Consider the following 25,145-nt stretch of genomic DNA (forward strand, 5'->3'; position numbering starts at 1 on the left):
CTTACCCACATTTGAGTCACGAAGAACATTACTCGACTTATGATTTATGCATAAGGTTTTAAATGCTACTATAGATTGTACCGAGTTATTGTCTCTTTTTAAACTTAGGGTGCCTTCCAGATTGAATAGACAATCAGAAATATTTTCAGTCCCATTCCACCGTACCAATTATGGTATTAATGAGGCAATTACACGAATGGCTCGAAGTGCTAATGGTCTGTCAGGACAGATAAGCTTTTTTGACTCTAGGATTACATCTTTTAAGGGGCAGTTAAAGAATATGATTTCATAGGGGCTTTAATTAATTAACTCATCTACACCTTTCATTGATTTATAGATGGTTTTGTATCTGAATATATATGTTTGTATGGGTATGCTATGTAACACTTTTGTAAATGGATTCCGTAAATAAATAAATAAATAAATAAATAAATTAAGTTGTAATTTTATACGTTGTGAAATTTGGACGAATTTTGATATTTTATGTAATAACTTAACAACCGTGTATAAATGTTAATTTCAATTATATCTTGATTTTTTTAATATATTCGCTTTCTGTAATATAGTAATACACGTTTGTTTAAGTTCTGAAACCCAGACCTAGATATCTTTTGGAAAATAATAAAAATGGAAAATAAAACCGCTTATTTTTCTATGTACTTAAACAGACTATCTATATATATACTAGAAAGACTCCGCATCACACATCTATTTTATACTTTCCATATTAGACCTTAAACTGTCAACAAAAATATAGCACGGTTCATGTAAATGATTATTTATATAATTCTGACACCTTATATTAATAGGGGATTTAAACAAAATAATCTAAAATACCTTAAGTTTATTCTTGGTACCCGAAAATTTAATCTACTCAAAAGGGTGGGATACTCAATCTTGTTATGAATAAGGTTATATAAGAATTTTATAGAAAGAATTTCTCTTCTTGTTGCTAAGGGTATAATATTAAGTTTATTTACGTATGATCGACTATTCAAACCTCTTGCCGGAAAGACACTTTCCTCTCTAAACCAGAGATACTTCATAAACTTGTGCTGAATGCGCTCAATATCACCTATCAGGTAGCTTAGCAGGATAAATTAGGTACCCAATTAGAGATCCGTATTCTAATTTTAAGCGTATGTAAAAGAAGAAAAGTAGTTTTAAGGTATTATTACTAAATATCTACAGTTTGGATAAATAAAACCCAACAATTTGGCAGAGTCAGAAACTATTTTTGCTACGTGCTTGGCGAAATTTCGCATCATAAGTAATTCCCAGATCGATCACCTCATCCACTTTGGCTAACACAACATTATTTGCTCTATAGTCAAAATTGATCAGCATCCGTTTTCTAGAAAATAGGAGAATAGAGCATTTATTAACATTTAAATATAGTTTATTGACGTTGCACTAATTTTCAACTTTATTATTAATTATTAACTTTATTTACCTGAAGGATTTCACAATCGTCTTCAGTATCTATTTTTGTGAACAATTTTATATCATCCGCAAACAGTAAACTCTGACAAGACAGTAATTTGGCAAGATCGTTTATAAATAATAAAGAAGGCAAGCCCAAATTAGATCCTTGCGGAACTCCCAACCATTGTTCAAATATAGGAGACTTAAAGCCTTCATATTCCACAAAATGTTTCCGACCTCGTAAATAAGATTTTATTAAAGCAACTAAATTCTTAGAAAATCCAAAAAATTTTAGCTTTTGAAAAATTACAAAGTGGACAAGTTGCCAAACGCTTTCAAAAAGCTTTGCAGAAATCAAGGTATATTACATCAACCTGACCTCTATTATCGAAATGCTGACACCACTTATCATTTAGGCAAGCCAGATTTACTGTACAGGGGCGATTTTTGACGAAACCAAATTGATTGAGTACTATGTCTAATTTGACATGGGCATATATTCTGTTATAAAGAACTATTTCAAAAAATTTGAAGAAATTACGTAAGAATGATATAGCTCTATAATTTTGAATGTTTTTCTTTGGTCCCTTTTTGAATATCGGGGATATTCTTGCAGTCTTCCATTTATCGGGAAATACTGTTGAAGACAGTAACGCGAATACAACCTTTAACGACAAGACTTGGTACGCCATCGGTAGCGGAGGTCAACTTTTTTTAGTTTACTAAAGGCGATGACAATTTCACCTTCCCAAAAATTCTAAGAGCAATTTAGAGAGTTGATAATAGTCTGGCTCGATTCAGTATCAACATTAATACTAGATGGGTCCGACTCAATACATATGCTTTGAAAGAAAGTTCCAAAAGCATCAACAATTTGTTTTGAATCTTTTATTGTACGATCCTGAAACAGCATTACTCCGGGAATACGTGAAATTTCTATCTTATTCTGCACATAGTTGCAAAAATTGGAGGAGTCTACAATAATTCGATTCTCGGCTGTTCGAAAAAATTCTAAAGAAACAACCCTAATTTGTTATTTAATATTGCTTGGAACTATTTTCAACTGATTTTCTTAATAACGAGTTTTATATTTCTTGAGTTAAATTTTTTAGATTTATAACGGAACTGCTCTATGAAATATTTCATTAAGTGTACTGTAAAAGTTGTCGCAAGATAAATTAGGTAGATAAACAAGATCCAAGGAGGCAAAGATCTCCTGCTAGTCAGCAGCTTTGATTAAGCTATATAACATTGGATAGTAGCACGTCTAAAATTAAAACAATTCTGTGCCAGTAAATTGTAGGTGAAATTATTATTCTAAGGTAATTTACCCTTAAAATTCTGAATTAGTGAAGGATAATAAGAATCACATTTAATAAAATAAAAACTACTTAAATGAACTTCGCACTCAGACAATTCTGCTACTAGCAGGAAGTATATAGACAATAAATACAAAGCACGTAAAATGGTCAAAGGACAATTGCGCACCTATATTCTCGATAGAATTTACAATTTGAAGCAAATCAGATAAATTCAGAGGTAACATTTTAAACTCGCGTTTAACAGCTAACAAAAACTTCGACAATTCAATTCTATCTAGATTTCAGTCACATTGGTGTACATCGTAAATGTCCGGAAACAGTTTAGAGTTCGCGATATCATTTTGTAAATTCGTCTCTGTTAAGCCAAAAATGTCAGTTTCTGCTAAGCAAACTTCATTGCAAAATGGAATCACTTTTGAATTTAAACCGCGAACATTTTGATAATAAAAATCTATAGCGGCGGGATAAAAAATCAGGTGTAGCTGTTCAGATAAATCTGCGAGTGGTTTCTGGATCCCTTTATTAGGCGAAACTCTCCATCCTTCTGTTGAATTGTATTTGAGAAGCGACGAGATGGATGTTGCATATAGCTCTACTTCTTCACATATACTTCCTTAGGCCAATTCTCAGCTTTAGTAATTACGCTGAGATATTTGTTAGGTACAACGATCTTAAAGGAATTCGATGTTCCACTTGTTCTGAGCCTAACAACTGTGATAAAGGCATCTTCCGCCCCAGGCACTATATCTTTAAGATGTGCTTTTAAAATATCATCTGATACAGTGTAATTTATGTTGGATATATGAAGAGCAGTTGTTGATTTTACCACAGTGAGTAAAGAATTAACATTATTATCAGGCTTGGCACATCCCACAACTATATCCTCGGTAAAGTATAAACTATGTTTGCTCACTGTGGGTATTCAAATGAGCCTCAAGTGAGTCATTCTATGGTACCTTATATTATCCTGAGCCAAGTTATTAGTAGGATGATTGCATTTTAGACAATCCAGTTTCTGCTGAATGCCATTGACTTTTATTTCAAGTTCTGAAGTATCGAGTTTTAATTTCGTCTAAGATTTACTATGCTTAATATCTTGCTCCAGAGATGTTAGCTTTTTGCTAACATCAATAATTTTTTTCGGCATGTATATTAGATTCGATCTTCGCGATTCTCGAATTTAAAGCAGCAATCTCAGCATTCATTGATTGTACTATCTGTAGTGTATTAGTAAAATTTTTTTACTTCTGTGATACAGACAAGACACAAATGCAAAAGGGTCCGAGAATAACTGGGGATAACTTACTTCCTGCGCCTGCGCATTGCTGCAGTTATTGCAGATTACGCAATGGCATATATCGCATGGAAGGCCGAAGAGGTGTTGTCTCTCCTCCTTGAATACACATTCCTTATCGCATTTATAACATCGGTTATTATTTGACATCTTGCTACAAAGGGGATGGAAGATAAAGTAAGCAACGTTTAAAGTAAACAAGTCACAACCAGGCAATGGCGCACCTCAAAGTCGGGTAAACCTGGCGTCACTGGTTTAGTTTGTAGTTTAAAAAAATCAATAAGCGACGTAGCAAACGTCGATGTCAAAATCACTGATTGCAACAGGCAATAAGGTAGGAAACTTCGGTTAACAAAAACAAACTTACAACAATATTCAGTGAGTAAAACTAAAATGGACTCAAGAAAAAGGATAATGATAACTCCAAAAAAAAAACTAAATTCCATTTGATTGATATAGACGCGTTTCGGAAATGACAAACTCGATTATCACAATAAATGTCACTGAAATCGATCGCTTAAAAAAAAGTAAACAATAGTGTGAATAGACGTGAAGTAGATGTATAACTGTGTGTGTGTACTGTCATAATAAAAGAAGTCTTAACCTAATATTTTTTTAATCTAGATACTATAGTTTTACACATTTTCAGCTATATTTAAGAACAAAGTATACAAAAGCGAAATTAAAATTTGGTGCCACAATGAAATTTATCGTTATTATGACATCGCAAACCCATTTTTGCTTCCAGTTAGTACTACTGCTCGACATTCAGAGGGCGCTATCAGTCGACGTTCAGTATTCGACTTCGAGGTCGAATCTAAGGAGTATTAATCTATGATAAATACAATTAAGACTGACAAGACGATTAAGTACGAAGTATTAAAAATTGCAAAAAGCATTGTTTTCGTATTTTTTAGCATCAAATAGTCTAGGTAAACCAGACGGTGTTGGTCTTGAGATCGGAAGATAGTAAATAGAACTACCTATACAGAGCTTAGTCTAGTATTATTTTAATATCCCAATGATATATTTTGTGTACTACTAATTTCATCAATGTTTTATTTAATGAATGGACCTAGATTTTATTAAAAATCCTACATGTGTATTGTTGGCAATATTAAATTTTACCTAGCATTTTTTATTAGGTAAAATTCATAGCAATTACTTTATTCTTTTCATTAAAATTAAATTAAAATCAAGTAAATCAAACACTCAATGCAAAAACTAATCTAAGACTTATATATTATTTAATTAAGAACTACTATCTAGCCGTGCTCACCGTCTAGTACAAAGCGAATTAACCACTAAAAAGATGTAGAGAAGAGAGTCTCGAATTTGTTAAGGAAAATCTTTAAACAGTTAGTTGTAAAACCTGATTTATGGCATGATTTTAATAGAATTTTTAAAGCTTGTTGAATGAAAATAAATTCCTTTGTGATTTTTGCAGTTAAAACACAAAATTTTACGATAACAAACTATACAGCCATTTATATTATGCGCTTAGAATTTTTTATGAAATATAATTTAATTTTACTAAATTAGTATTTATTAATAAAATACCTTTTCATTCCGTTACGTTAAAGTTCAATATGCATAGAAATATCATCGGTCTCTATTAGACCATTTTCAGAGTACTACCACTATTTGGTCTCATCTACTAGGGAGTAAGGAACAGTCTGATACACACTAATTACTTTAAATAAAAAAATTATTATAATTTCATATTGTTATGACAAAAATAATAGTCCGGCAAGACTAACCGGTTTACAAGGACTATTTCTAGAGAGTTGAGTTTGTTCGACACTCTTGATTTAAAAGTTCTAAACAATAAGAACAACTCCCTAGATCTGATAGGTTCCAGAAACCCTGTTAAATTTAAATGATAAAAAAAAGAACCTATCAGGCCGGCTTCGTGAGTTCTCTGTATGGTCAGTTGTCTCAGTCACACTCACTCACTCAGTAGTAAAACACCTTAATTTAATTTAAATAGGGTGTTTATTAAAGTTGTAAGGCAAACAAAATCTACATGGAAAGTAAATATACATGATGGTATTAAAAAAGTAAATAAAAATAAATAAAAGATATATATCATAAGTTTATAACCTTCGTTATTTCTTTCGTTCGAAGCGTTTCGTTCGAATTCGTTAGTGATCACTTCGGAAGCATTACATAATAAAGCGTAACATTGAATTGTCTTAATTTACATAATTATAAAATAAATATAACTTAAATATTAAAATGAGAAGGTGATAAAATAATAAATTCATGTTAAATCATAGGACAAAGAAATCAAAAGAATATGGTTAAGATCAATTAAAGAGGAAAAGAAAAAGGCTAGTAAGCTTACGGGTCGAGTTCCATGGTGTTCTTCTTTCGGGGGCGAGAGCCCGCGATGGGTTATTTCTCACCACATAGAGCTTAAGGCATGATGTGGGTTGACGGGGCTAAGGAGCGGCGAAATTATCTGCTTTTTGGATTCAGGGCGAAATCCTCATCACTGCTGGGTCATGGCTAGCGTTTTACAAATTCATATTTAAGGAGCCCTAAGAGAGATTTCTTAATGGAAACACGGTACACCAAATAAAATGTCACCAACGGTAAAAACTACTTACGAACTTTCAAGAGGCATCGAACCACTAAGAACCATCCTGCTTCAAAAAATATTTGATTGAAAATGAAGAAACACTAATGAATTTTAGTTTTTAGTATTAATTTAGCTAAAAATATGCTGGCGGAGAGAGATGATACTAGATTTATTTCACGACATGATTAATCTCTCTCCGTGACAGTGGACAGCACGAGTACAACAGACGCAGGAGCTGGAAAGACCCCCCAGATGCGTCGCGAAACTGCTTAAGTAGCAGTCCAAAAGACGTCTGAGCGCAATACCGGAGATTGAGGAACTTCGCTCGTTACTTTATGGGTTTAACCGCTATGGGCCCAACCATAACCCATACATAGATCACTAATAAGAAAACCATAGAGTGCCTAGTAAAAAGTATAAATACGGGAAAAATCGTAATAATTCGACACGCGGCGCCACTGGCTTGCCACCGGTTGAGCAATTCAATTGCCGTGAAATCTTCTCCATGCACAGCATATTGTAAACAATAACAAATAATTAAAGTGGAGATAACGTTGATAGTGATTAATGAAATTCAGTGGCGAATTCCATTAAACATCGAAGGCAATTGTAATTATGGTAGGTGTCTCAGTCAGCAGTCTCGTACTTATAAAGTTTTGAAAGAAAGATTTATAAGAAGGTCATTTTTAAATATTTTAACCAAATGAATAAAAGTAAGGATTTTCCAAATCCCGTATAAAGCGTAATTAATATTGTAACAATATGATACGATAACGATAGACGACCGAAAATTTAAAAAATACCCAAAAAATAAATGACAATTTTAAAAAAATATAGATTTTTTTATTATACTACTATATTACTTCAACAAAAATCGTTTTTGTAAAGTTAAAACCAGTTAAAAAAATTGCAATTTTTAGTAAAAGAAGGTAAATGTATTAATAATAGACCGCTTTATTAACATAAGATCGGCGTCTATCGTCTTCGTCATTCATGAGATTCTCTTATAGTATCCCCTACAGAAACCACATATCGCCTTATCTCAATAACAATAAAATATTAAATATGAACAATAGAAGAAAGCTACATAGGTGTAATTTTGTATATCGCATAGTAAATTATATTTAACCATTTAATTTAAGATGTCAGTTTCAAGAATTCGAACATGCGCATGCCACACGAAATAACAACGTTTTTATCGTACCATTGCATAAAAGCGCAGCATTTCAACGTTCCTTTAAGTATGTAGCTGTTCAAATGTGGAATGGCTTAAATATTGACATGAAGCAAATGCCCTTGGGAGCTTTCTCTGGTCAAATAAAATCTAAACTATTTATGGAGCAAAGAATTGGCAATTAATTCAAGTAGGGTGATATATAAAATGTAATAATGCATATAATAACATAATACAAGAAATAGTAACATGTAACATAAGATATACATGTATATATAATATGCTAATTTTCAGTGGAATGTTCGGAAATTCTATTTTAAAATTCCGTTTTTAGTTTTATTCTGTCTTTTTCCGTATCCTACATACGTATATTTTTTGAAAGCCTAGACCGATGCACGCATCTTGGGGTTATTTTTTGGAGTCTTTTTTTGCCTCGTCTGTCCTCTCTCCTTGCGCTCGTCCGTTTTCGCACTGCCGCTGCCTGTCTTAAAATCTTAGGTTAGTTAATTGTATATCTTACTTTGCATTCCTATATAAAAACGTTATTTTTATTTTTGTAAAATTATTTTTGTAAATTGTAAACGGGATGGTAATTTGTGAATTGTAAAAGGGATGAAAAAGCATCCCTTCTTTGCTTGTGCTTACTAGAGAACACAGTTTTAAAATCGAGAGAATAGTCCTATTTGTCAATATAATTTTTTTTCTTTGTAATTTTTATTGACCTATAAAACTGTCAATTTTGACTAATAAACCATTTTGATTTGATTTGATTTGATTCGTCTATATATCTTTTAAAAAGGTTAGTTTTAAAAACCAATAAATAAGCAAAGTAGACAAAGCCTAAATTTTAATTAGATAATTAAAAAATAATGTACAAATGCAAAACTTAGTTAATCCTATACAGAAAATTAATTTTTATGTAAAAAAGAAGCTAGTTTATAATATAATTGATATCAGAATAGTGTGATTTGGCATTTATGAAATTTGTCACTAGTATATTCCCTATTCTATTTGTAGACTAAAAAAAATTGTTAGTAATCTCTCTATTTACATAATGCATTTAAGCATGCTTTATATAATAATTAATATTGATATTTTGTGCTGAATATATCCATTCATCATTCTCAAGATTTCTTGTAAAAAAATTTTAAAAAAATAATATACATAGTATATCCCTACACGTATTCAAGCGAAACTGTATAATTATAATTAATCTAGTATGACATAGTATTTACAATTTTGTATTAATTGCAATATATTATTATTTATGGGTTTATAAGAAATCTTTCACGTTACAATATAGAGAATATTATCTTCTTGATAATTATTAATGGTATACCATCAATGTTTACTAAAATATGTAGGTTAGGTGTTGCATGAATAACACTAGTGAATATAAGAAGTAATTTCTTGACAAATATATATTTCTGGAATGTTATAATAATAATAATAATAATAATGACTTTTATTTTCCCATATAATACAAAGATATAAACTTATTGCTAAGGTCTATTACGGCGCAGTCTAGCTTATAGCTACTCTACTGAACCCTATACCTTAAGCTAAAACTAACTACATAACAATTTACATAGGTACTATAATTTATATAAAAAAAAGCAAGTTATATGTAAATTCGTGAGTTTAGTATTTCATATCAATAAGTACTACACCCTAAACATTATTGCAATCAGATTAGCCACTATAAAACATCATAATATACTACATCAAATATTTAATGTAAGACCTAATTTTTCTTTTAAAAGATACTTCCAGCAAATGTTTCAAATTATTTGGAATCCTGTTGTAAAGCTTCGCTATATTATAAATAAAAGATCTCTCAAAGATAGACGTGGAGTGACGTGGTATGGTTATAGAGCCTTTGTCGCGAAGATCTAAGTTATGTATTTCAGTGCGAAACTTAATTTTTTTGTATAAATATTCTGGACATTTTCTTGCTATTATTGTATAAACTAAAACTATTGAGTGATAAATACGCCTCTCATCTATTCTAAGCCAGTTCAACTCTCTTAATTTAGCCGATACTCCCTGTTCCCTGCCCCGCAGACCCCCAATTAACCTTACGCAATGATTCTGTATTAGTTGGATACGGTATTTATCTCTTTCTAGCAAACATGGTCCATATACTACATCTGCAAAATTAAAATAAAAGAAAGCACTAAAGAGTCACAGAGCATCCTTTTCATTGCAGTTGTTAATAAGTGTCTTTGCTTAAATATAAGTTTTAAATTGATAAAGGCTTTCTTTATACACATATTAATGTGTTGAGTGAACCTTAAACTGCTATCTAAAATAAGGCCCAAATTCTTAGCAAAATCGGTGACAATAAGACTTTCGTCATTTAACGTTAATTTAATATTAGGTAATTGTGAATTTTGTGCCCTGTTTCTACCAAAAAGTAAGACTTGAGATTTAGAAGGATTGAGCTCTAAACAATGTTTCTGTGAGATTGATAGAAGCGTACTTAAATCTTCATTTAATTGATTTATGGTTTGTAGCAATTGGTGTAACTTACAGGATTTATACATTTGTGTATCATCTGCGTAAAAATGAAGAAGTGCAAATGTAATGTATTTGGCCATCTGTGAAGTATACAATGTAAACAGAAGAGGTCCCAAAATGGATCCCTGTGGAACACCAAATAAAAGCTGTTTTGCATTGGACAATTTACTATTCAATTTTACCCTTTGACTTCTACCTTGCAAATAACTAGCAATTAAGGTGCATGAATGTATATTAAAACCCAGATATTTTAAAATTGCCAAAAGAAGAGTGTGATTTATCCTGTCAAACGCTTTTGAATAGTCCAGAAGAATAAAGACAGTTAGTTCGTCATTTTCGATAGCTTGAATAATATCATCTGTGACCTTCAAAAGCGCCGTCGAGCAACTGTATCCTGGTCGAAATCCAGACTGTACTTCCGGTAGTAAATTATATTTTTGTACATATTCCCTTATCTGGATATTAAGAATTCTTTCTAAGACCTTAGAAAGAGTAGGAAGTATACTAACCGGGCGTAAGTCCTTCAATTCTACAGGATTATTTACTTTAGGAAGAGGTGTTACCAAAGAGCATTTCCATTTATCAGGAAAAGATGATCTTTCTATACTATAGTTTACTAAATGTGTTATTACAGGGAGAATTATAGGACAGCAAAGTAGCAACATATCAATACCAATATCATCATCTCCAATGGCTTTTGATTTAATTTGAAAAAGAGCATCTTTAACTTCTTGATCCGTAGCTAATCTGAAATGAAAAACATTGGCCTTTGATAATGTATTATTAAGGTAAAAATTTAACAAATCCGCATCAGGATTAACTTGTGGTATATTAACAAAATAGTTGTTAATATCCTCTGCAGACCAACGCCCCGGAATCGCACTATTCCTTGATGACCCATAAATATCTAAGTCACGCATCAATTTCCAATTTTCTCTAGATCCGTTAATCATGTTAAAAATTTTAATATATGAATTCTTGTAGTACAGATTAAGTATAAATTATTATAAGGTTTATAAATAGTATACATAATTTTTCATAAAGCTATATAATATATTTTTATTAAAAGATTTTTTTTAACACTTTGACCTCTGCACCCGGTTACACATAAATTATGTGCCCGAATTAAAAATTTTTTTTCATAATTTTGTTTTGAAAATTACTGGTTAAGACAATAAGGGTACAATAACAGTATTTTTTTTGAAAGTAGTGATTTTAGAATGCGTGTATATTTTTGATACACGCAGTTCACAGAAGCTGACATTTACTCATTACGGTTATATTAACCTGCATGTATAAAAAGCAATACACAATTTTTTTATAATAAGTTTATTCAAAAAGTAGAAAAAGTTCATTGGACTTAAATTTACATTTTTTTGGATACATTATGTGTTTTGAAAAACATAAAATTTTTTTGTCTGTACATCCTGAACATCTAGTGTTACATTGTTTCGAGTTTTTGGATTCCTCTCTTTGCTTGTTCTTCCAATCGATGAGTTAATGCTGGCAGGAGAGGAACATCTTCATTGTCCTTGCTCAAACTCTCAACAAGGCTCTCACTAAAAATCGTAATATCCATTTTTTTGTCTAAAGCTTTATTACACAGTTTTAGTGCATTGACAATGCTAGTACTTGCTATGACTTCTATCCCCACTTTCCGATAGCATTTCAAAGAACGCCTCACGGGATTACTATAGGAAGATATTTGGTCCGAGACATCAATTTAGGACTTAACAGCGTTATATTCGATTATGGTAGATGGCTTATTTTTTATACCAGTTCTTGTCCTGATTTCAGTTATTACTGGAGGCGATTTAATTGTCAAAAGCAAAAGCAACATCTCGTTTGTCCACCCATTTGCCAACAACAACTTTCGTGTCGCTCGCTTGACACAGCATTTCTCCGCGATTTAATTTTTGCTCAAAGACACGTTTAGGGTTTTTTTTTCTATTTTTTCGCAGTGTTTAAATTAAATAAGTCTGATTGTCGTTCAGTAGGTGAGCTAAACTAACACTGGTGTAATAGTTGTCGGTGACTAAGGTCCTACCGCTGTTCTAAATAGGTTGCATTAACTCCATTACTACTTGAGTTGCTACTGGTTGATCCGTGGGTCAGACTTCCTTGCCAGCATTAACTTTTAAGTTGTACGTGTAACCACCTTGAGCACACAGCTTAAAATTTTGTATGCCATACTTATGGCTTTTTCCGGGTATATATTGCAAAAATGATAGCCTTCCTCGAAAAGGAACCATAAATTCATCTACATAAACGGAGTTTCCTGGCACCAAAGCTGCCTGGAAATTTTTGATGGATATTCCTAAAAGTGTTTCCAGTTTGAATAATCTGTTTCCCTCTGGACATAACTCATTATCCGAAAAATGTAAACAAGACTGCAAAGCTTCAAATCGACATCGTGATATCTGTGTAACTTTATATATATCAGTTTTATAATTAAAACTAGTGCTCCAAAAATCTTTTAGACGAGGTTTTGGGCCCATCCATATAAAAATTCCAATAAATTTTAACATTTCTTTGTGATTTGTGTCACTCCAGTTAGCGAGAGTTGAGTTTTTTGAGATAGACTCATTGACAATACCAGCAATAATCTTTTAATGGGCGTACCGATTTGTTTCGGTTACGAGAAGGTCAAGCAATTCATCAGAAACTAATAGCCTATAAAAAGAAAGCGGGCTGTCGTCATGATGCGTTTCGATAATCAGACCTAATGTACTATCCTCTTGTGGATTTGGAAATTTATTTTGATTCTCTTCATCAACACCATTCCAAATTACGTTTGGTTGTACTCTTGCCGCTTGAACTTGGGGACCAACTAAATTTATATCTTGATCTTCGTCATTCCTACTGGTACCCTAAAAATAGACATAATTTTTATTATTGAGGGTATAATATAAAAATACAAATATTACTCGTTACAAATACAAACTCTCAGCGTACCATGGATCTGCATCTGAATCATCAAATGGCTCGTCGATATCGCTAACATCGCTTAAACGTTCAGCTAAATTAGCAAGTTCTAACTCCGAAAGAGCACGTTTTCTTCTACCCGGCATATTTGCGCGCGAAAATCGTCACTAGCAAGACGTACAAACACCCGATCACCGAACCGTAAACAAACACTGATCCTAAAAATAATATTTGCCGGTATTTAGGTTAAACGAGATTTTTGCCATGTTGCCTGACTTACATAATAATTTTTAACAACCTAGGAAAAAAAATTATCTAGAAAAAACTATCTATCTATTATCTATTCTCTATCTATCAGAACTTAAAGGTATTAAAAAGCCCATACAAATACGTGGTAACTGTGTTCGGATGAAATAACAGCACGTTGAATACGCCAAATATCCGTGTATCAAAAAATATACAACAGGCTAATTTAAAAATCTTTTTACGTATTACTTTTGATACACATAGGGGTTAACGTATTAAACCTTGATTGGTATTAAATATAAGGCTGCCTGAGATCAGCATGTTAAATGTACAGGTGCCTATAATTATCGATAATAAGATTTGTATATCTATATTTTTTGTATAAGAAGTCATAAATATAACATTAAAAGTTTTATGTAGGGTGTTTACTAACTCTGCGGCAAAAAATTTAACCGATTATTCCTTGGATATTTTGTCCGTTTATGACTTTTAATTTGACATTTTGTTTTGAAGATACGGAGCGAAAATGAATTTTAATCATCTAATTATAATGGCTTTAAAATAAGTATCGTAGCCGAAATAAAAGTATACAAACTAACAAAAGATCTAACAATTCCGTTGGTATCTTTTGAAAACATTCCGATTGATGTAGCCGAAAAAACTTGAGTTTGTCAATCGCTGTCAACATTTAAAAAAATTTAGACGTGTTTAATAATTGAAGTCTTGTCAATGAAGTTGTTTATCATAAATGGGTATACGAATGCCGAGATGGCTGAAATGCATTACATTTATGGACTTGCTGATGGCAATTTATTAGAATCTAGTCGGTCGTACCGTGAACGATTTCGTAATCATAATGCACCTAATAGAAAAACCTTCTGAAAAATATATCCACGACTTATTGAAGCGAACTGGAGGACCAAGAAGGCCAATGACGTAGAACTAGAAGAGTAGTAAGAACGGTAGAATTAGAAGATAATGTGCTAGTCATGGTAGAAGAAGATCCACGTACCTCTGTGACTTTCTAATTGGACCGGTATTTCTGCCAGGAAGATTACCTGCGAGGTATACCGCAACTTTTTGGATTAAACGCTACCTTAGTTTCTGGAGGATGTACCACTGGTTGCAAGAAATACAATGTGGTTTGTGCACGTTAATGCACCAGCGTATTCTAGGATTTTGGCTAAAAACTTCTCAGTAACATACGGATCGATGTATTGATTGACGTGGGCTTCACGTATAACCTGCTCGGCCCACGAATTAAAACCCACTGGATTATTTCCTATGGGGATACCTAAAGTTATTTGCTTATACTACTCCAGTAAAAGATGTAGAAGATTAGAGAAATCGGATAATTACTGGATGATTAAATGATCCTGGTGTTAATGAAAGAGTTCGGGAGTCAGTGAGGAGAAGATTGGATTCTTCCATTCGAACAGGGGATAGTCCTTTTGAATGGTTCTTGTAGATTAAGAAACATCACATTTAATTTTTGTTAATAAATCATTTTTATTGCAAAATTTTTTTTTCTCCACATATCTTCGAAACAAAGGGTCCTATCAAAGGACTCACGAAAATTATGAAAATTCTTTAGGGTATTCAAAGGATAAAATATCCTTAGAATAGTCTAAGGAATTATCCCTTAAATTTTTTCCGCATGTTTAGTAAACACCTTTTATATCTGTGCATAATCTAAATGGATAAGCACGCTACTAGAAGCACGCTTCGAAATAATTGCTATTTATTATATTTTTTTTTAAGTTTAATTTTGTCGTCATAATGAATAAAACAATGTTGCGCCCTACTGAGAATTCTATTATGTAGTGTTAATCAATGTATAGATTTTCTAAATTAAGCCTTAAGCCTGGGAGATTATTGAAATGCCCGCAGTATGGGTTATTGATCCTTAAGGGATAATAAACATAACGGTTTAAGCAGTTCGTCTATCAATAGAGCAAATTGCCTTCGCTTAAATGTGTCTATTTATAAAGTAATTGGTAATTAGCATGCATAATTGACATAGAAGATCATATAAATATCGAACTTCTAGTTTAGAAAAAATGTTAATGCAAATACTGACTAATCCTAAATATAAAACTTGACAAAATGTATATTTTTACTTTTCTTGATAATTAAAATTTTAAACATGTGCTTAACGTTGTGTATAAAAAAATTTTCAAACTGTCTGAAAGTTCCACATCGTAATAAATTATAATAACTAATACGTCTTTGACAAGTGTTAGGTTTATTTTTTTAGGTAGGTTTTTTTAATAATAAACTTACTACAATATATGCCAATATTATAATTATTAACTTAATAAACTATCTAAAACTAAGCCTTTGCTGTATACTAGAGATAGACTTGGATACTATCCTAAGAAGAATCTTATCGGTTGCTTGGAACTTTGCTTTAACTTGTTACTCTGAACATAGTTTAGAATGGCTTTCATAATATATTATGTTGCCGTAAGTTCGTCTTGCTACAATTATAACTTTAATAAAAGTTTCATTAAGGATCGATAATTCATTGAATAATATAACTAAAGTAGAGAGCGAAGTTAGCACGAAATAGTAGTTTTTGTTTAAATTTAATTTTTGTCGTACTATTGGCCAAATTTGTACTATTTTAGTTTTTTTCCTTAAAATAAAAACAAGTTATGTTTTAATTATTTTTTAACTAAATTGGTGTATAGACCTAATTATATAATTTTCTATTGTGATTTGTTTTTTTACAGTAAATTAAACTATTTTTGGAACAAGAATAAGTATTTCTCATTTTAAATAGTCTTCAAAGACTGTGCACTTTAATCTTTGTAAATTGCTTGCTGCTTGATAAATTGCTGACTTGAGCTAAATAAGTTTATTAAAAAAGTAAATTGCGGCTTTAGGCAGTATATAACATAAGCTTTTAGCTGAGTTTTACCTTGGATGTGGAAATTCGTGGATGTCGTGGAGGTTCCACTTATTATGTTGTAGCAAATAGTGTAAATATTTCTGCACCCGTCTTGACTAAAGATGCTGGCTAGTCAGTTGCAGGTGATGATATTGTTAAAAGGCAAAGCGGTGAGTTGCTCTCCAAATACGAAATGTACTGGTTAAATTAGGGCTTTAAGGTTATTGGAATCGGGCGATTAAGGAAGCAGATGCGTCCAATTTAATATTGCCTCAATTTGGATTAATAAAATATAAACCTTTTTACAAGGTAAGCAAGTCCCCTTCAAAGTGTTAATGTGTTTAATATTGTGCTTACATGACAATGGCCGCCTTCTATAAGTCATAAAAGTGTGAGTATCTTGCTTGGACAAAAAGCCAGTTAATTGTCGAGTTCATCGAATAGTTTTTCATTTTTGAAGATGCAACAATATAATTTTTTTTTAATCATTGTTATATTTAACATAATTTGTAGCATTACCCGAAAATATGTCTATGGGTAGACCACGCGGTGACACGGATATCCATAACAAGCTTAAAAATTCTTCTGTGGATAAGCTTTATATAAACTGCTTCAGTGCCAAAGCAAATAAATATACAAGTAAAGTTGATTAGTTTTATTCAGGCGAATCTCGTCTTTAAATTTAAATGGTCTTGCATAGACTAACGATGCACAGAAAAATAGTCTACATCGTGTCACTTTTGTATCCAGCACAGTGGACATTTTGGTTATATGGAGTTGAAGGTTATCTTTCGAGTTGGAGCTTAGCTTTAAAACATGAAATGAATTTTCCAACACTAGATTTTACAATTTGTTACGCAATACGTTTGACGAACGTGAGAAAGAGTTTTAATAAAGTATAAGATATGAAGAATATTGATATGGCATAAAAGCTTTATAAATGTGTAATGAAACTGAAATTTAGAAAAAGTTCTGCAGGATGTTTTGCCTAAAAAGATAACTAAAATTTAACCCTCTTTCTTATAATTCTTTCAGGAAAAAGAAACGAGGATTTTAATTTAATTTTTGTTGAGACCAATTTGTCAGAACTAACGGATTGGACTTATTTTTCAAAACATAAAAGTTGAATTAATTTTATCCGCCGAATAATTGCATTATCTATTTTAGAAATGGTTAAATAAAAAGTCAAGAGAAAGATGAGGAACTAGAAAATATATCAAAAATCAGCATCATGTTTTGCACCTCGGAAAAAAAATATCCGAACGATTGCTACTTTTCTTGACTTGGTATTAAGCGTAGCAAAAACGATCATAGAGTAAGTGCATAAGAAGTTTTTTAAGTTTAAAAATATTTTTGAATATTTAGTAAGCAGTTAATAGCGAATAATAAATAATCCCAATTTTCGCAACATAGTAGCCAAATTTGCACTCGGGATTTACACAACAAATGCAATTCAATACTGTTATTTACATCCATCGAACAAAAATAAATAAAACAAGTATAAACCATCTATTTCATCCGCAAATCCCTGAATGTGCTGAAAGTTTGTTTTAGGAAAGTATGTCGAGGAGTACGCATTAATCCGACTTTTGATATTTCTTCAGTTAAGCTTTAGTTGATCCCATCCTACAGTTAATTGCTAAAATCTTTAAATTTTAATCTTTCATCTAATAAAAGAAATTGTAGCAAACATTGTATTAGAAGAGATTTTAGCAAACACGATAATAAAGTATCCAGTTAAATTATCGTGAAATTTTTGAGCCAAATAGTTATTCGCAACTCAACCAATGAATCTCGAGTACATGTCCCCGTTGGAAGCTCGCAGATATGGATGTCTGAAGGGATAATTTAACTTTTGATTTTCAACGTTTTGCCAGTTTGAGTTATTGTACGTCATTTTTAGCAAGCAACAAGTTGATGGGAAAAGAAGCTAAAGCTGTCCCATAAACAATTTTGTTTAATTGATAATAAGTGAAGTTTACCATATGATTCGTTATAAGTTTCTCTGTAACATACCAATCTGCAAGAATAAGAAATGAATGCTATCATAAACGAATTAGAATAAAGAACAATTTATAAATAACAAGTTAAAGAGGCCGTAAAAATTAGCCGTTCTGGCTTTTAACGCTTTGATGTGTGATTGGTATTTAATAATCAGGATATTTTGATGGAATTGCGGTTGGAAGACATATGACCTAGATCTTGATACTCTTGTGTATGAAGGGTTTGTAATACTCTGAAAATTGAGGTGATTTGGACAAATCACGTTCTATAGCATAGAGTCTACTAAGTGCATTTTCTTTAGATTGACCTAAATCAGAAAATTATTATGCTTCAGTGAGTTGGAGAATAAATAATCTCAAATTATTTATAACAAACAGATCAGTAAGGTGCCTTTGATATAGATCACCATTTTTTGAAATGTATCTCGTGCTATTTAAAAAAGAAAAACAATTAATCAACGTGATATTTGGTTTTCCATTTCCTAAGTAAATATCAATATTGCCAAACGTAATCAAACCTGGCAAGATTTTCTGTAAGATAAGAACACAAATTCTCAAAGAATATCTTACAGTCTCATAATATATCAGATAAATTATCGAATTGATTCAGCTAATTTTATATCATACAAAATATTAAATTATAAATTATTATTTTTAAATTATTAGACTCTTATGTCGTATATAAATTAATGGAAAAACAAAAAAATATATATACTTTGTATTCTGAAAAAAATTAAAATAAGCTGAGAATACACCTACCAATATTTCTTTTTTACTTAATTTATGTTGCAGAAAAATGTATGTTCCTAACTCTAAAACATTAAAAAAACCCCATAGAATTACGGTTAGAATATTGCTGTATAAATTTTTTATCTAATGCGTTTACGAAATATATGAGAGCAATTATCAGTATTTAAATGGCCGAAAAAAAACCTTTTTAGGCTTTTACAAAAAAAGACCTAATAGATAAGAACAAATAAATAAATCGAAAATACCAAAACCTTTAACAAATTTTATGCAATATCTAACTTTAACAAATATTTTATAAAAATCGAAACATCTGATACAGAATAAGATGCTGATGCTTAAAAGTATTAATCCTTGGGTAATATTAAAAAGAAAAGTTCAAATAAAGCTATGTCCTAAACCCCTTAACTTTTCAGCTACAGAGTAATTGCTTCTTCTTTATAACTTCATATTAACTTATTGTTTCTTTATATTAACTTCCTAGATTTCTTTATGAAATTTAGCACACATTCTCAAAGCACAGTCTAACATTGTTAATAATAACATAGTTGAAATCTATATACTTTGCTTAAAGTATCAACAGCCATATTTTGATTTTTGAAGGAGATTTTTTTAAGTTCAACCAGTAACGTCCATACAGCAATGAAGGCTTAATATTTTAAAAAAATATTATGTACACCACTGCATTTCTGTAACACAAAAACTATTTTTATAATTTCTATTTATTTTAGCGCAAATTTGATTTCTTAACTTTTTTTCGTCCGACATGCGATTACCGCGGAAAAAAAAATAAAGACATTTTTATGCATGGTCAACTTGTTAGAATAAAAAATTATTCATTTTAGACACATAATATCTAGAATAAATAATTGATAAATATTTTTTTAAGACATTATGTATATATGTATATTATTTTACCACTACAGTATAAAAGCTCCAATTCTAGAAATCTAGCGGTACTTTAATATTAACTACTTTTGAAAAATTTCATACAGGGTCTCCTAAATCTAGTTGTAAGAGTAGCAACTTTCAATACTCTGTACCGCAAAAGTTAAGGAGTTTAGGGCACAGAACATTCGAACTTTTCTTCTTAGAATTACCTAAGGATTAACACCCTGAAGGATCAGCATTTTATTCGGTAACACTCTGTATGTAGATGAGTAAGAATCCGTAAATTGATAATCATATGGTAGCTTTGTCGTTACTCTCCCGCTCAGCATCTTTCTCATTATATTTGTCGGAAAAATTATTAATATAAATTATTTTGATTTTGAGTTGCGTGGTTTTAAGGGCTCTCAATAAAGGCTTAATTGAAAAAAAAATATTATAAATACCGGCTAAAATTACACTATTATTTAAAAAAGAAATAATGTCACGTTTCTTGGGGTGGTTGTGGATAAAAGGCTAGACTGGTATGAGTATATTGTTACAATAACCGCATTATGAGCAGGACACTGTCTTGTTGAAATTAGACCGATCCCATGTCTAAATCAGGGAGGCTTTGGATGGCAGAAAGACCTATCAATCAGATTTAAAAAAGGTATCTAGAACAATGCCGATATTAAAACTGACTAAATATTGTAAAAATCTATTTCGTACAATTTCAATATTTGGCACAATTTTAGGGCCCAATTTTTCGAAGAAAACATGGAAATCGTGGTAAGTCAGATTTAAGTTGGCATAGTATTTTAACTCGTTTCATTTATAGCATTAGTGATTTTGACTTTATATTTTGACAACGCTACGTGAAATAATGTTTAACACCTGCATGCCAAGCGTGCGTAAAAAAATCACAAGCAGTAATCATTGGGAAGAAACCTGTAATTTATTTTTTAATATCAAAGAATAAAAATAATTATTAGAGAAGGAATTAATCTTTAATTTATTTACTAAAAATACAATCATGTTTAAATGAGTGTTAAAATGAAAAATTATATAGAAAAACCAAAATCATTCTTTATAAAAATAAGAACTTAAACAAAGTTTCTGGTTATGCAGCAGGTTTAATTTTCAGTTTTAGTAGGCTTTTGGGCGAGATATTGGGTACAGGGGATCCTTTATCTAGTTTCGGGTTTTTAGCGAGGTGCTCTTTAACTCACGTCCAATTGCTTTTATTTATTCTCATAGGTGGAGAATAAATATAATTACACTCACTTTTCTATTTGTGAGGAGTTAAGCCGAGGAGCGGTTTAAGCCTCTGTGGTGAGACCAACGTGTAGCCTCGTTATAGAAGAGTGTACAGTGTTTTGTTTGGTAGTGTCGCCAAAAGTGTTGTGGTTTATCTGGTTTAAATTTATCTGTGACTGTTTTGCGAGAATCTCACATTCAAACCATTGCATGACTTTAAATTTAACTATTATTCAAGTGCGTTCCTTTATTTATCTCTTTTTCTTATTAAATATCGTTTCATTTAATTCAACAATCAAACTTTCATCTAATGTTCCTCCAACCCCTAGACAACCACATAAAAACCTACATTTCTATGAAGTGCACAATTCTATGGAATATAATTACCAAAAATAATAATTTTTTTGTGAAGGTCTCAAACTTGGGTTATTTTTTAGCTTATTCAATTCAAGTTCGAATTTATTTGAGTTTTTCTCAATAAATGTTCTATGCTAGTAATATTATATATTACTTATTTGCAACAATTTTTCGAAGTAGAGTATAAATAAGTATCTGGAATTTATTCTAACTTGTCTTGAATGCATCATAAACATTAAAATGTTTACGCTAAATTTAATGTTTTTTTAATATATGTTTCTAAATGTATATTTATTTATACTTTGCTTTGGTTATACATTACTCATTTATACTCGCTTTTTCTCAATGGTTTTAAGAATCATCTAAATAATAGCGGAATATAGAATACTAATCTGAAGATTCATAAGATTTGTGAAAATAGGCTCTTAAATTTCAGTCAAATTTAAATTCCTTGTAGTAAGGTTACAAGTAAAAAATCTATTCATGTATTATTATTAGAAACTTATTAAATACTATTAATTATTATTTGATATGTTTTTTTACCTATTTTTTGGTTCGTATATCTTTGCCGTATTTTGTTACAGTGAAGAACCTTAATATTTTATTTTATAAAAAAACTTACCTTTTCAAATAACATCACATATAGGCTAGTATTAGCTTTTAGAATATCTTTACGTAGGCCACTATTTATATATTATTGTATTTACTTATTACGTAAAACTTTAACATAAAAATTGAAATTTTTACTCGTAGATTTTCACTTTAAAATTTAATTCACTAATGTTATTTTTTTACATAAATATAATACAGATTTAACAAAAATGTATTATTTCTCTATACCTAGAACTAGTACTAATATTAAATTTTAGGCAAATAAATAGCTTACCTTAAATCTTTTAACAGCTAGTACAATAAATCCAACAGCCCCGGCCACGATCAGGGTAGACCCAGCAGCTAGAAGTATGTAGAGCCAAGGGCCGGAAATTCCAGTTTCTGGACTATCTGTAGGCTCTGTTGACCTTCGAAGTTCTTTAAGACCAGGCGCAGGGAGCGTACGGATTACTATTGGTTCTGAATACTTAGAGGGCCCTAAACAAAGTTAAAAAACCTTCGTTAGGTAAATATTATATTTGCTTTTTTTACTTGTATCTTCTTCAGTAGTATAAATAAATAATTGTAAATATAAGGTCACTTTATATATGCTTTAAAATTTACACAAAGTGCTTCTCTTGTTAATTGTAAAATTCCACACAAACTCTTTAAATTCAGCAAAAGCATATAGCTTTAAAGAGTTAATTAAGATAGTTTAACAAAATTTTAAATAAATTTTTATAAGATATAGCGTATGGGTAAGCAAAGATATCTTATCTAGTATCTATTTTTGGACATTCTCGAAGGAACTAACTCTAGAATATTTAGATTTGTCCTTTTTATATCATGATTTATTGCTTATTATATAAATAATAATGTAATTAATCTTACGAACGAGTACATTCCGTGGTGGTCCTGGATAGAGGAAACACGCTCTAACAGCTTTATTTCATAAGCCAAGCTAATGAAATTCGATATGTAATTGTGTTAGGTAAATGCTCAATATTTAGTTATTTTCTGTCGCTTGGGGCTACGTAGGTCTATTTAGTTGCTTTAATTTTGTAATTTTAAATGGGTTACACGATCATACAAAAACTAATAATACAAATTTCGATAAAAAGTCGATATTATAAGAATAATCTAATATTCTACTTCATTTTTTAATACATGAAAGCAAAAAATATTCATATTTTAAGTTTTGAAATCTACCATGAAGAAGTTTAAAATATAATTTTTTTTTAACAAGTTTTTTATTACAATTAGTAAATTTGTTTTTTGGCCCTTAATCATTTGTTTCAAATAGCACTTACTAATAATTTTAAAATGCATAACAGATTTCTGAATAGTAGACTACAAGGGGTCGGAACGCTTAATAAATTGACAAAATACCATTAAGAAATAATATTTATTGTTTTTATTTTATTTTCAAATTAGATATTATTAGAAATAACTGAAACCTATTTTGACATTTATGCTACTGTTAGAACAACTTTATTATATATGATAAAGTTATTTTTTGCATTATATAAAATTATTTGTAGGTGAATTCCAATACAGGTGACTTTAAAATTGTAACACCAATTATTTTTAATTCTACGCCACTTGATATGATTATCTGATATTCATAATTTTTAAATCATTTGACATATTTAAGGCATTTTACGGTTAAAAGACAAATAAGTTATATAATTAGGTTTCCCTATAATTTCTTTTGAATGCAATATATAACAATAAAGTATTTTCTGAATATTTATCCCAATTCAGGAAATTTTGGTCGAAAATGACAAAAAGAGGATCAGAGATTAATTTAAAGATTGCTAATCTGTATTCCTGGGTAAAATAATTTTTAATGATTTCAAATTCGTAGGTATGACGGCAACAAAAGTATCTTACATAATCTTAAGTATCTGAAACTTACCTAACTTAGAGAACAGTAAAGCAATAATAATTTTATTAAACGAACTTTTATTTTAGGAATACAATATTATACATTTCTGTGGGATTATTTTAGCAGATTTACTTTCTTTAACGGTTCTTGGTTTTCAAATAAGTTTATGTTCTTATCTAAATTATTTCTCTGATCAACCAAGCGCGGTAAATTTAGTGAAGGCAGCGGCGACTTGATGATACTACGAGATTTACTTATGAAAGATTTTATTATTTTACTGATTTTAACGATCTGCAACTGGTGGTTTATTTCTGGTTATGCAGCAGGTTTAATTTTTAGTGTTAAGTGGGCTTTTGAGCGAGATATTGGGTACCGGGGATCCTTTATCTAGTTTCGGGTTTTTAGCGAGGTCCGCTTTAACTACGTCCAATTGATTTTAGTTAAGCCGAGGAGCGGTTTAAGCCTCTTTGGTGAGACCAACGTGTGGTCTCGCAACGAGGTGATAAGGTGTGTCACCCGTTATAGGAGAGTGTACAGTGTTTTGTTTAGTAGTGTTGCCAAGAGTGTTTTGCACATCTTGGTTTATCTGGTTTGCATTTACCTGTGACTGATTTAACTGTTATTTAAGTGCGTTTCATTATTTATATCTTTTATTTTATTAAATATCGTTTCATTTAATTCAACAACCGGACTTTCATGTTCTTCCAACCTCTAGATAATGACATAAAAACCTATATTTCTATCAAGCGCACAGTCCTATGGAATATAATTACCAAGAGTAATGCAATTTTTGTAAAGGTATTAAACTTTTTTTGGTTTTATTCTAGCTTATTCAATTTAAGTCCGATTTTAATTGAGTTTTCCTCAATAAATGTTTTATACCAGTTATATTACACATTACTTATTTGCTACAATTTTTCAAAGTAGAGTAAAAATGAGTATCTGAAATTTATTCTAAATTCTCTTGAATGCATTATAAAGATTAAAATGTTTACGCTAAATTAAATGTTTTTTTTTTATATATGTTCCTAAATGTTTATTTATTTATA

General features: G+C 30.8%; 1 protein-coding gene across 1 annotated transcript in view; it reads right to left on the reverse strand.

Annotated features, from left to right (window-relative positions):
* LOC126735622 (nephrin-like) overlaps positions 1 to 25,145 on the reverse strand; it is a 1,136,035-nt gene that overhangs the window by 207,819 nt on the left and 903,071 nt on the right. Inside the window, exon 11 of the mRNA XM_050439679.1 lies at positions 22,504 to 22,706. Within this exon, the coding sequence (XP_050295636.1) occupies positions 22,504 to 22,706 (203 nt within the window). The remainder of the gene's footprint in view (positions 1 to 22,503; positions 22,707 to 25,145) is intronic.

The sequence above is a fragment of the Anthonomus grandis genome, chromosome 4, assembly GCF_022605725.1.
Source record: "Anthonomus grandis grandis chromosome 4, icAntGran1.3, whole genome shotgun sequence".
NCBI classification, from domain to species: domain Eukaryota; kingdom Metazoa; phylum Arthropoda; class Insecta; order Coleoptera; family Curculionidae; genus Anthonomus; species Anthonomus grandis.